Source organism: Hordeum vulgare, chromosome 6H (genome assembly GCF_904849725.1).
Source record: "Hordeum vulgare subsp. vulgare chromosome 6H, MorexV3_pseudomolecules_assembly, whole genome shotgun sequence".
Classification (NCBI taxonomy): domain Eukaryota; kingdom Viridiplantae; phylum Streptophyta; class Magnoliopsida; order Poales; family Poaceae; genus Hordeum; species Hordeum vulgare.
The window spans coordinates 30,323,216-30,337,628 of NC_058523.1; the positions used below are offsets into that span (position 1 = coordinate 30,323,216).

Here is a 14,413-nt window from a genome sequence, read left to right on the forward strand (position 1 = left end):
TACCAAAAGATGTAAGGTTGATAATGATAGTCCCACATACTTGTGGCACTGCCACCTTGGTCATATCGGTGTCAAGCGCATGAAGAAACTCCATACTAATGGACTGTTAGAGTCTCTTGATTTTGAATCATTTGACACATGCGAACCGTGCCTCATGGGAAAGATGACTAAAAATCTGTTCTCAGGAGTAATGGAGCGAGCAACCGACTTATTGGAAATAATACATACTGATGTATGCGGTCCAATGAACGTTGAAGCTCGCGGTGGCTATCGTTATGTTCTCACTCTCACCGATGATTTGAGTAGGTATGGATATATCTACTTGATGAAGCACAAGTCTGAAACATTTGAAAAGTTCAAGGAATTTCAGAGTGAGGTTGAGAATCAACGTGACAAGAAAATAAAGTGTCTACGATCTGATCGTGGAGGAGAATATTTGAGTCACGAGTTTGGCACACACCTAAGGAAATGTGGAATTGTTTCACAACTAACGCCGCCTCGCACACCGCAACGTAACGAAGTGTCTGAACGTCGTAATCGCACTTTATTAGATATGGTGCGATCTATGTTGTCTCTTACCGACTTACCGCTATCATTTTGGGGATACCCATTGGAAACTGCAACATTCACTTTAAATAGGGCACCATCTAAATCCGTTGAGACGACACCGTATGAATTATGGTTTGGCAAGAAACCTAAGCTGTCGTTTCTAAAAGTTTGGGGCTGCGATGCTTATATGAAGAAACTTCAACCAGAAAAGCTCGAACCCAAAGCGGAGAAATGCGTATTCATAGAATACCCTAAGAAAACTATTGGGTATACCTTCTATCTTAGATCCGAAGGTAAAATCTTTGTTGCCAAGAACGGATCCTTTCTAGAGAAAGAGTTTCTCTCGAAAGAAGTAAGTGGGAGGAAAGTAGAACTTGATGACGTAACTGTACCTCCTCTCGAACCGAAGAGTAGCGCAGCGTAGGAAAATGTTCCTGTGGTGCCTACGCCAACTGAAGAGGAAGTTAATGATGTTGATCATGAAGATTTGAATCAAGTTGCTACTGAACCACGAAGGTCCACAAGGGTTCATTCCGCACGAGAGTGGTACGGCAACCCTGTAATGGAGGTCATGTTGTTAGACAACGGAGAACCTTCAAACTATGAAGAAGCAATGGCGGGCCCGGATTCCAACAAATGGCTTGAGGCCATGAAATCCGAGATAGGATCCATGTATGAGAACAAAGTATGGACTTTGGTGGACTTGCCCGATGATCGGCGAGCCATAGAAAATAAATGGATCTTCAAGAAGAAGACTGACGCAAACGGTAATGTGACCGTTTATAAAGCTCAACTTGTCGCAAAGGGTTTTCGACAAATTCAAGGAGTTGACTATGATGAGACTTTCTCTCCCGTAGCGAAGCTTAAGTCAGTCTGAATCATGTTAGCAATTTCCGCTTTTCATGATTATGAAATTTGGCAAATGGACGTCAAAACAGCGTTCCTTAACGGGTATCTTAAGGAAGAGTTGTATATGATGCAACCAGAAGGTTTTGTCGATCCTAAGAGTGCTAACAAGGTATGCAAGCTCCAGCGCTCCATCTATGGACTGGTGCAAGCATCTCAGTGTTGGAACATTCGCTTTAATGAGGTGATTAAAGCGTTTGGGTTCATACAGGTTTATGGAGAAGCCTGTCTATACAAGAAAGTGAGTGGGAGCTTTGTAGCTTTTCTCATACTATATGTGGATGACATATTATTGATGGGAATGATATTGAGTTATTGGAGAGCATAAAGGCCTACTTGAATAAGAGTTTTTCAATGAAGGATCTTGAAGAAGCTGCATACATATTAGGCATCAAGATCTATAGAGATAGATCGAGAGGCCTCATAGGTCTTTCATAAAGTACATACCTTGACAAGATATTGAAGAAGTTCAATATGGAAAACTCGGAGAAGGGGTTCTTGCCAGTTTTACAAGGTATGAGATTGAGTAAGACTCAGTCACCGACCATGGCAGCAGATAGAGAGAAGATGAGTATTGTCTCCTACGCTTCAGCCGTGGGCTCTCTAATGTATGCCATGTTGTGTACCGGACCTGAAATAAACCTTGCCATAAGTTTGGTAGGGAGGTACCAAAGTGATCCCGGTATGGAACACTGGACATCGGTCAAGAATATCCTTAAGTACCTGAAAAGGACTAAGGAAATGTTTCTCGTTTATGGAGGTGACGAAGAGCTTGTCGTAAAGGTTTACGCCGATGCTAGCTTCGACATAGATCCAGATGACTCTAAGTCTCAAACCGGATACGTGTATGTTCTGAATGCTGGGGCGGTGAGTTGGTGCAGCAACAAGCAAGACGTCATGGCAACATCTACATGTGAAGCGGAGTACATAGCTGCTTCAGAAGTAGCTCATGAAGGGATCTGGATGAAGGAGTTCATCATCGACCTTGGAGTGGTTACAAGCGCGTCCGGTCCGATGACACTCTTCTGTGATAACACTGGAGCCATTGCCATAGCCAAGGAGCCCAGATTTCAAAGGAAGACCAAGCACATTCAACGCCGCTACAAATCCATCCAGGACCAGGTCCAGAGAGGAGTCATAGATATTTGTAAAGTACACACGGATCTGAATATTGCAGACCCGTTGACTAAACCTCTTCCACGAGCAAAACATGATCAACACCACAATGCTATGGGTGTTCGATTCATCACAATGTAACTAGATTATTGACTCTAGTGCAAGTGGGAGACTGTTGGAAATATGCCCTAGAGGCAATAATAAAATGGTTATTATCATATTTCCTTGTTCATGATAATCGTTTATTGTTCATGCTATAATTGTATTAACAGGAAACAGTAATACATGTGTGAATAAATAGATCACAATGTGTCCCTAGCAAGCCTCTAGTTGGCTAGCTCGTTGATCAATAGATGATCATGGTTTCCTGATCATGGACATTTGGATATCATTGATAACGGGATCACATCATTAGGAGAATGATGTGATGGACTAGACCCAATCCTAAGCATAGCACTAGATCATGTTGTTCGTATGCTAAAGATTATCTAATGTCAACTATCTTTTCCTTCGACCGTGAGATTGTGCAACTCCCGGATACCGTAGGAGTGCTTTGGGTGTATCGAACGTCACAACGTAACTGGGTGACTATAAAGGTGCACTATGGGTATCTCTAAAAGTATCTGTTGGGTTGGTACGAATCGAGATCGGGATTTGTCACTCCGTGTGACGGAGAGGTATCTCTGGCCCACTCAGTAGAACATCATCATAATGAGCTCAATGTGACTAAGGAATTAGTCACGGGATGATGTACTACGGAACGAGTAAAGAGACTTGCCGGTAACGAGATTGAACAAGGTATAGGGATACCGACGATCGAATCTCGGGAAGTTCTATACCGATAGACAAAGGGAATTGTATACGGGATTGATTGAATCCTTGATATCGTGGTTCATCCGATGAGATCATCGTGGAACATGTGGGAGCCACCATGGGTATCCAGATCCCGCTGATGGTTATTGGCCGGAGAGGTGTCTCGGTCATGTCTGCATGCCTCCCGAACCCGTAGGGTCTACACACTTAAGGTTCGATGACGCTAGGGTTATAGGGAATTATTGTACGAGGTTACCGAAGGTTGTTCAGAGTCCTCGATGAGATCTCGGACGTCACGAGGAACTCCGGAAGGGTTCCGGGGGCCCACCGGGAGGGGCCACCAGCCCCGGGAGGATACATGGGCCAAGTGTGAGAGGGAACCAGCCCCTAGATGGGCTGGTGCGCCCCCCACACCCAGCCCAAGGCGCACCAAAGAGGGAGGGAGGGGAAACCCTAGGCGCTGGTGGGCCTAAGGCCCACCTAGGGGTGCGCCACCCCCTCTCCTCCCTAGCTGCCGCCCACACCTCCCATCTGGGAGACTGTCACACCCCTTAGGGGTGGGAACCCTAAGGGATGTGCCTCCCTCCCCTTCCCCCTATATATAGTGGGGGTTTTGGCCTTTGGAGATAGGCAATTCTCTCTCTCTCGGCGCAGCCCTCTTTCTCCTCTCCCACGGTGCTTGGCGAAGCCCTGTCGGGAGACCTCGTAGCTCCACCGCCACCACACCGTCGTGCTGCCGGAGCTCTTCCCCAACCTCTTCCTCCTCCTTGCTGGTTCAAGGTGCGGGAGACGTCACCGGGCTGCACGTGTGTTGAACGCGGAGGTGCCGTGGTTCGGCACTAGATCAGAATCGCAACGAGTACGACTCCATCAACCGCGTTCTAGCAACGCTTCCGCTTAGCGATCTTCAAAGGTATGAAGATGCTCTCACCCCTCTCTCCTTGCTGGTTTCTCCATAGGAAGATCCATGTATGGCGTAGGAAAGTTTTGATTTTTTGCTACGTTACCCAACACCTCCGTGTCAAGCTCGACGAATGGGTTGTCCCTCTCCACCCGTATGATCCCCGGGGACCATCGCTCTCGGCTAATATTGTGGGCTACATGTGGACTTGTATAGTGCTCGCTGCTAATCCAAGAAGCCTGGATTGTCCTCCACCGTGGTCGCGGTGACATTGTTGTTGGCATGCTCACCTACGATTTGTCCCTACATGAGCCGATGGTCGTCAAGGAGGCGGAGGTTACAACGTTGGTCTTCCTGTACCCACTGGAACGCCAACACCCGTTATGCCGGCTGCTCTACCGCCATTACGGCACTGAAGTGTGCACGTGCCCGCTCCAAGGTGAAGCAGGCATGGACCGCCGTGGGTGATGTCGTCGGCTCATCGTCGAAAGGGCAACCCTTTTGAACCCATAGAGAATCGTCGCATCCCATCTGATCAAATCTCTTCAACGTTGAATAGGCACAGAGACTCCACGGCGTGGTGCGGACGGTGCTCTCGACCGGCGCGCCCAAGCCTGGAGCCGTGAAACACTACCTTATCCTACATTTTCATGACACGTAAAGGAGGTTAAACGATGCATTTGTCAATAGCAATATAGTACTCACAAGATAGGCAAATATACCGTGTGCCAATTTGATTCCTCATAAAAGGCTTGGGCGACAAATATACATGTGCTAGTCGTGTCCTATGTGTAGGTGTAAAACTACTGAAACAAAAGTTAGACACAAAAAATACACACACACACACACACAAAAAGTTCACATGGTAGCAACACTAATATGCATCTAATCTCTTAAAAACATATTTTCCCAGGAGCTAGCATGTGCTCTGGGGAGGTCATTTCGGCCGTGTGCCGGTCAATATAATTAATTAAGAGGACGGAGGTGGACGGTGCTCCTTGTTGGTGCCCATCCAGCCGCTAATTTCACATCACAAACAACGTGTAACACACCGGAGCATATGCTTGCACACACACGCACAAAGCTTTAGCTAGCAGCCATGCATGCATTATTAGCTGCCCCTTGACCCGAGACACGGATGCGCGTCGCACACCAACTAATAATTAATAATCAACTAAACAATTTTAGTGGGAGCTTTTGCACCCGGGACCCCCAAGTAGTACGAAAACCTTTGTTAATTTTTAGTGCTGGTACTACGTACTTTTAGTGCTCTTCACTCGTCACCAGTCACGATCGCTAGCTCATTTGATTACTGGTTAGCTTAGATTTGTTAACCCATATGCACGGCTCTGGGGGCATTAGAGCTTTAGCAATGAGCATGGTACGCCACATTGATCAGCCGTTTCGTCTGCCCTTTGGCAAGTGCAGGGGTCGCAACCATCGCAAAGTGACTTTAAGCTCAAGCATTTGTAAGTGCTTTAAGTTTAACCCTATTGTTCAGCTCGACTATGGACTATATAGGTTGGCTTCATGTAGTATATTTTGCCCCTCTATAAACAAACCCTTATATGAACAAACTGGTCGGCGGTGATCTTACTAACCGCCCCGGTGTGTTACCGAAGATTGCGACTGAGATCTGACCGCTGACCACAACCAATTTGCTTTCGTGCAAATACCCGAGACTGTACCGTCAGGTGCATTTACATAGTTGCACATCAACATCTCGACTGAACGAAGTAAACATTTTTATATTTCTTTACAAAGGGAGTAGTAATTAGCCTTACACGCATCTACCACTCGCGTAATTACTCTTCGAGCCCGGCGAAGGTGCCACGGTGAAGAAACACAGGCAATAATATCTAAACAAAAAGGCATCACGATAGAAACAATGTTTTCTAAGCACACAGGCGCGATTCGTCAATCGGGCAGGATAGGGATCAGTGTCTCAATTAAGCATGCATCAGCCTAATTTTATCCTGGCGACGGACGACGATGATGGTGTTCAGTTGGTGAGGCGCCAACCCCGCGCCCAACCAATAGGAGGCCGACGTCGGCCGTTCTAGTTTTGTTGGCTGCCTGCCTGGCTGGCCAATGGTCGCACTAGGCGCGTGTACGCGGCGGCCGCTGATTGGACGGCGTGGGTCGGCGCGTGTACGCGGCGGCCCCTGATTGGACGGCGTGGGGGCCGGGACCCCACAGGAATCAGACACGCGCCACCCCGACCTCTAATCCCCAAATCGCCTTATCTCTTGGGGCTGCTGCCGTCCACGTCTCTGAACCCAGTCCATACGCCCCTTCCCGCGCTGGCATGTACGTATATGGTGTGTACTCTTTCCAGTAGTAGCTCCAGTGCTCCACTGTATATTTGGACTTATGTTTGAACATGGAAACGCTTGTGACAAGTATTTTGCGGGTGGATAGGGTGGCACGTCCCTGCAAAACAGAAGGGATAGAGCCACAGGTTTCCATATTGGTCCATACTCCCTCATACTCCTCGAATTAGTAGTATCTACGTACTCCCTTATATCCATATTGCTTGTGCTCTTCTCGTATAACTTTTACGGGTTACGTATAATTGGTGGTTATTATTAGTATTTGTTTGTGTGTGAAAATATCTGGCGGTAGTAGTAGTCGTTCAGTGGTTTTGGAATTTTGATTTGATGTAACTTTATTATACTCCCTCGGTTCCTTAATATAAGGTGTGTTAGTTTTAAAAAAAATCAAATGATGTCTATGTTTGACCAAGTTTGTAGCAAAGTATATAAACATATAAAATATTAAAAATAACAAATATAAAAATATATTTCATGGTCAATCTAGTGATAATGATTTGGTATTCTAAATATTGATATTTTTATCAATAAACTTGATCGAAGTTAGAGAAGTTTGACTTTTTGGAAAATAATACACCTTATATTCAGGAATGGATGGAGTATTTGAAATGCATTTTTTTTACTTTTGATGAGATTTTACAATAGATCTAAGGTCTTTTGAAAAAAAAGTATTACGAGTACCTACAAAACTCAGATGGTTCAATTCTTTGTGGTGGAACCATCTAACGAGGGTTTTATATCTAGACTTGACACTGGTTCTCGAATTTTCCTGGATTTATTCTAGACTTTCTAACGATATTCCTTCAGTGAAAGGTGACGTGTTCATCAAATACGAAGCGTTTGGAGTGACTTCGTCAATCTCAAGATGTTGTGCTGGAAATGCTCATCGAGGTATAAGGATGGCAATGGGTAGGGTATGGGCAGGGTAGAGCAATATCATAGCCATACCCGTATAGTTAATGGGTATAAAATTCTACCCATACCTATACCCACGGGTATAAAACTTTACCCATACCCATACCCGACAATTATCTGTACCCATTGGGTATCCAGCGGGTAGAACAAATAGTACACAAGTTGTTCACAATTTTACACTCACTAATAGCATATTTGACACAAAATTGAATTATCTTGGCTCGATAAGAGGTAGATGAGTACATGACCATTAGAAAAATTGAGAAGTCACAACATATTCATAAGTTAATAGGAGTAGATGAGTCACATGACAAATTAATGATTAATTGGCGATAACATAACATTAGTTCACAAATGGGTAGGGTATGGGCATACCCACGGGTACAAGGCTATACCCGGACCCTATCCATGATTTAACAGGTAGGGTATGGGTACTACCCATGGGTATAAAAGTGTGCCCATACCCTGCCCATGCGGATACGGTACCCGCGGATACCCATATCCCTGGGTAAAGTTGCCATCCTTATCGAGGTAGGGGTGTGCGTGAGTGCCCTAATATGGATGAATGTTTATGAGTGTATGTAAGGGTCTACAATTGTACTATATATGTTCAAAACACACCCAAAAAGAAGGAAATTTTTACATTCACAGCCCTAAGGATGCAGAAGTCATCTTCCTCTTGCATTCATCTAGGGTGCATCGCTATCATAGCTCAACGCGGTCTCTGACGGAGCAAAAAAAAATCGAGGAACTTGTAGAAGTAACTCGTCAATGCAGACTAGTATATGTTGCGACCGTGATTTGCAAAGCAAACACAAATCACTGCCCCAAAGATAAGGGCACGTAGAAACTCCGAAGCCCATGAAAGCCAGGCGAATCCAGACTGATCCATGAGAATCCTGAACCAACCAGATCCCAAAAGACCCGTCGGAGACACAACTCCACACACCCTCTGCGTGCAAGAAACACGCCAACGAAACATGGATAGGTCGGGGAGAAAATTATTCCTACCCTGGGGAAACGACATCGCCTCGTCGCCCACACGTACACAAAGACTCCCTAAAAGGGCCTCAAATAAATCACCCATGCCAACAGATTCGACATTGGTGTCGAGCACCGTCGTCCAAAACCATGAATTGACGACCTTCTCTCACGTGATCTAGCCGAACCAACCAACATGGAAGATCGCCACGCTAAATCCCTCCATCTGCCATCAGCTTGCTAATGCCCTCAACGAGCACCGCCCGACGACGAACGCCACCTCTACTCGAGCACACATCTCCTTCACTATCCCATAGCAACCCTCGAGTAGGTTGTTCCCAAAGAGGAACTCCTCGCCGTGGGGTGCCTTGGCGGCAACAAGAGGAGACAACGATGGTTGGCGGCTAGTTATTTTTTTTCTTCTGCAGGTACCCTCGTATAAAGCGTTTTCTCTCGTACCATTCTCATGGCAAGTGACAATTAGTTTATATGCGTATACATAGATGTCATCAGTTCATCAATCGCCTACACGACATTCATTTCAACATATTGTTTTGTTTATACTTTCACCGTCCCAAAATAAATGGCATGGTTTTAGTTCAGATTTTAACTAAAACCACATCATTTTTGGGGACGGGGGAAGTATCTAACACGTTATCATTGTCATAAAACGGAATGGCATTTCTTAGTTCAACAAAGGCTTAGATGCCTCTGGACCATCTTTTGTGCCTTCAAGGAACAACATGGAAAACATATTAAACATCCATGAGAAAATGACTCCTCAACCAACACCGAATTGACCAAAGCTTACACTATTGTCGGTCAATGTTCCTCTAGCCGTTTTTATGTCATTCACATCCTATGAAAGTCTTCATTTCTTTTATATAGGCATATCTTTTTTAATACTTAGAGCATCTATAACTGAACGCCTCAAATGATTCCTCGTACGTTCATGGATACACCCGATCAGTGATCGGACAGAAGAGATAAGAAAAAAATGACTCAACCAGACCCCTGATATCATCCCTATACGTTCGGTCCGTTCACAAACCCTCATATTCATCTCAAATATAGGGAGTATATCTCAAATATAGGGAGGGTACGAGGGCTCACGGATGCGTCGGGACGCGTCTGATCAGTTCGCCACGTAGGACGCGACCCCAGCCTGGACCACATTTTCCTTTTCTTTATTCATTATTGTTTTCTCTCTTTCTCTTCACCAATCACGTATAAATAACCGGATATATTAGGAAAAAAAGAAATGTGATTACGCGAACGGAAAAATAGGGGACACGTCTGATCAGTGAGTGGATGCTTCCGCGGGCGTATATTGAGTCATATTTGATTTGACTGTAGATGTTGTTATATCACAGTCTTTTAAAAAATAACATGGAGATGCTAAAAAGATCTACGTTGGAAGTTTGGAAGTAAGCATCCTATGGCTACAAAAATATGTTCCTTCTCCAACTGAAAAAGAGCTCCAACAAACCCCCATAAATAAAAGGCAGAAACTAGATAGAAAAAGAAGGGAAGCAGAGAGAGAGAGAGTCCATGCGCCGTGTCCACACGCCAGTCGTCACGTCGCTCCTCGTGCACCACACCTTACCGTTCCTTTCCTCCACCAACGAAACCCAACAAAAGAGAAGATAGGGAGCGAAAAATCCAGTCTTTAATCCTCCTCCGATAGGCCGCAGCGCAAAGCCCCCCCCATTTCCTTCTCTCCCCTCGCCGCAATCCTCACCCCCGCCCCGGCCCCGGCCCCCGCCCCCGGCTGCGGCGCCGATGGGGTACGTGCTGTCAGCGGTGGCGAGGGTGCTGGAGCAGCCGACGGCGTGGGGCGCGGCCTGCGAGATGGCGCTGCTCGCCGGGCCGCTCTGGGCGGCCGCCCTCGTCGGCCTCCTGCTCGGCTGGGCCTGGCGCCCGCGCTGGGCCGCCGGCATCGTCGCCCCCGCCGACCCGCCGCAGCTCGCCTCGCTCGACTTCTGGCGGGCCCAGCTCCCCGCCCGCATCCGCGCCCCCCTCGACTACCTCGCCGGCGCGCGGCAGCAGCAGGAGGACGACGACGAGGCCTCCCTGCACGGGTACGTTGCCTGGCTGGCCCGCGAGATGTTCGGTGAAATGCGCGCCTGGTTCTTCCTGCTGTGGGGAGCAGCTTTTTGGTCAAAGCCGCGTGTTCCTCAGTGGGGAATTTGGCGAAATCGGAGCGGCCTTCGTTCGCTCACCTTCTGCTGCTGCTGCTTTGCCTTGGCAGGTCGTCGGAGATGGGGAAGGAGGAGCTGGCGGTGGGGAAGGACGACCTGGTGAACCTCTGGAGGCTGGTGGAGGGCAACGACGGCGGCCCGGCGTGGATCAAGATGATGGAGAAGGCGCTGCCCAACATGACCTACCAGGCCTGGAGGAGGGATCCCCAGGTGAACATCACTTCTCGGTGGACTGATCGCGTCCTCTTATACCGTACTACTCCTACTTGTTTGATGTGAAGTACTGAATCCTTCCTGATTTGGGAGCTAATTACGGGTCTGTACTGTACTTGGATGAAATCAGAATGGGCCTCCGCAATACCAGAGCAGCACAATCTTTGAGAACGCAACCCCGGATGAAGTAAGGGACTTTTTTGGGGACGATGAGTTCCGGATGTCCAACAAGTGGGACGATATGCTCATCTCTCACCAGACGCTGGAGGAGTGCCAGACAACCGGGACGATGAAAGTGCATTGGGTTCGCAAGGTAGATGATCTGGAGATGGTGAATTAGCTCCGAGTTCTGCTAGGTTTATCGCTTCATGCTTATGGTTTGCTCTCTTGCTTGCAGTTCCCCTTCTTCTGTAGTGACAGGGAGTACATCATTGCTCGCCGGATATGGAAACTGGGAAGCGCGTACTATTGTGTTACAAAGGTAAGGAAACTCGGAAATTTACCAGTGTTCATCACTTATGCTTCCTTCTATTCTGGGGGTTTGAGGTTTATAGGAGAACCGTGCTTGATCCTTAGCATATGCTTCTGCTGAAGGAAATTGTGTAAAATTGCAGTTACATCACCACAATGTCCATAATCAAATTTATATGTTTCCTTGTTTGCAATGGAAATTTTAGTTACTCCTTTTGTTTTACAAGAAAAGAATGCACAGTAAGATGCTCCAACATAACAAGGGACTCGTGTGGAAAATCCTGCGGGCAAAATCAACAGTTTTGCTGCTTTAACATCTGTGTAAACAAATCGATGACGTTGACAAAAAATTGCATCGTAGCACATCATCCAACTCAGTTCAGAATAGTCACAGCTAGGTAAATTTAATGATATAGTTGACTGGACAACGACACTTCTGTGGATACCTTATAAATGACAATGAGGTGTCACGTACGGTAACTTGATAAGATCAGCTTTTCTTTGTCAAGCATGCTGATATCTTTTTCTAATGACAATGATACAAGGCCACTTCTCCATCCTTCGAGTCCATGTACCAGGACAGACTTCTAATTTCGTTGAAGTCTTGATATTAATGTTGAGTTGTTGATGGAGGAAAAGTCTCTGCTGTTTCTTTTTTTCGCTATTATTTGTTTGAAATCAAGCAATGTTGACAGCTAGATAACCCCTTGCATTAAGTTATCTTTAATAGTGGTAACCACACAATACAAAGGAACGAAAAAACCAGGAAGAGTTGGTACATCAGTGTCAAACTTAAAAACATGTCAATACCAGTTCTGGTTGTAGTTTTATTCCATGCTGTCTTCCTCATCTTAACATCATCTCAATAAAGACACGTGCAAGTACCTGTTAATTTGAATTTGGTACCTGGACCGCATTTCATGACTAAATCCATGTTCTATTGTCTTCGTTCCATTCCTGCTATAACAAAATGTTATTTGATGTCGATACTTATCACGTGCCTTATAGAAAGTTCCATGCATACTACTGTTTCCCTTGACATGCTTGTTCGTGTCATCTGACATTTATCTCTTCTGTTACTGCATCCCTCTACACTCAGTTATTCATTCTTTGAAAAATTGATATGATTATGTTTTATATGGCTTCATCAAACTGCCTATTCTATCTTGATGAGAGTTCTCTCTTGGTTGCTTTTGTAGCTTGTAGGCACATGAAATTAAAGTTAGAAGCAATTGTGTTATTCTGATTTCCCTAAAAGGAATTATGTAGATTTGGTGGATATCAAGTGTCTCAATAATTGTTATTTCAGTTATTTACACACTATGCAGTGATTCTGTAGAGTTTCTCAAAGCTCAGAGATTTTTTGCATCAGCCAGAAAGTAGCATGACTTTAAAACTTGTGGATGAGAGTGGATTAAATTTGTTAATGATCAGCAGTCTAGACTCTTGATGTAACTTCACCTTGCATGGAGTGAATACCAGAAGGGGTTGATGTGTACATGTATATCAGGCTTACAAGTTAACATCGTATACTCTTGCTCAACTACTTATCTGTCTCTGTTTTATGTACATGATGCAGGGTGTGCCATGTTCATCCATCCCACGGCGCAGCAAACCTCGCAGAGTAGATTCGTATTACTCAAGCTGGTGCATCCGTGCAGGTAGCCACTTCCCTTGACTACCTTGTTTGCATATATGTGGCAGGAAGTGAAACGAAGCAGTTTGAATAGTGAGGTTGAAGGAAATAAATTTTTCTATAGACATGGAAATGAATGAAATGGAGACTATATTTTCTGGAGATTAATGAAACAATACCACTTTCCTTCCTTCATTTCTTATTTGACAACTCAGATTCTTTTGTTTTGATCTTGGAACAGTGGAGTCAAGACGAGGGAACGGTGGATCGTCTGCCTGCGAGATCCTCTTGTTCCACCATGAGGATATGGGCATCCCAAATGAGATTGCGAAGATTGGCATTCGGCAGGGCATGTGGGGATGCGTGAAGAGAATCGAACCCGGACTCCGGGCCTATCAGAAAGCCAGGGCTGCTGGGGAGCCACCTTCGCCGAGCGCCTTGATGGCACGGATCAACACCAAGGTCGGTGACAATTTTGTCCGAGGACTGGAGTCCAACAGTGACCAATCAGATATCATGGAAGCCGAAGAGAAACCTGTGAAAAACCGTATGGCGAGGTTCCTTGTGCTCGGCGGGGCCGTGGCCTTGGCGTGTACACTGGACCAAGGGCTCCTGACAAAGGCTCTCATCTTTGGCGTTGCGCGGAAGTTTGTGGGGCAGAGGAACGCATTGTAGGATCTGACATCTTCCTCACAATCCTCTGAGCCAATTTGCGTGGAGAGAGCGGAGATGATCTGGCTAACTGTAGCACATGCCGTTGACGGCAGATGAAGGACATTGGTGTACATATGCTGCCGGCAGTCGATGAGAGAGAGGGAGGCAACAGAGTAAAAAGATGTAATTTACATTTGGAAAAGGGATTCCAGCTATATATGAATTTTTATCTTTGTTTCATGTTATCTTCTATGTGAACTGGATATGAGGAAACGTAAATGAGGATGTAATTACTCTTTTGTTCTTTATGAAGTATGTAGTGGCTCCTCCATTCTGATGGTGAAAGCGAGTAAAATAGTTCTTGAATCAGTTTCACTTCACGTTGTAAAAAATGGATACTTGCCAATCACTATTTGATTTGGTCAGAGGCGATACGCACTGATATATTTCTGTTGCTTACTCATGTACTATGAAGTACTACTAGCTTTGATTTGCTATGTTTCAATGCTTGTAGTCTTTGTTCACGTTTTTTTTTCTTCTATGAAGTATGAGTGCATATATCAATTTCAGTATTTGAAATTGCTAACCGGACCTACGTCCGGTACATTATTTTCTTCTATAATTGCTGCTTTCATGTCTTCTAACATTATTCGATATATACTTTTAATGTTGTATGCATAATTTTTCAAGTGCAAATATGTTTTGATACAATTTGAAATTTTGT

At 45.5% G+C, this 14,413-nt stretch overlaps 1 protein-coding gene across 1 annotated transcript; it reads left to right on the forward strand.

Moving 5' to 3' along the window:
• The first annotated feature begins 10,167 nt into the window (after positions 1 to 10,167).
• On the forward strand, positions 10,168 to 13,997 carry LOC123401739. The gene is made up of 6 exons (XM_045095593.1): positions 10,168 to 10,595; positions 10,766 to 10,925; positions 11,059 to 11,241; positions 11,326 to 11,409; positions 12,979 to 13,060; positions 13,277 to 13,997. Exons 1-6 carry the CDS (start codon positions 10,297 to 10,299, stop codon positions 13,708 to 13,710), a joined length of 1,242 nt encoding a protein of 413 aa, XP_044951528.1. The 5' UTR covers positions 10,168 to 10,296; the 3' UTR covers positions 13,711 to 13,997.
• The last annotated feature ends 416 nt before the right edge of the window (positions 13,998 to 14,413 follow it).

Bases quoted from the DNA above. Each gene is read 5' to 3' on its own strand.
- LOC123401739 (XM_045095593.1), top strand. From the start codon at position 10,297: ATGGGGTACGTGCTGTCAGCGGTGGCGAGGGTGCTGGAGCAGCCGACG. The intron at 10,596-10,765 runs GTACGTTGCCTG...TTGCCTTGGCAG, and splicing joins GACGAGGCCTCCCTGCACGG to GTCGTCGGAGATGGGGAAGG. The intron at 13,061-13,276 runs GTAGCCACTTCC...ATCTTGGAACAG, and splicing joins AAGCTGGTGCATCCGTGCAG to TGGAGTCAAGACGAGGGAAC.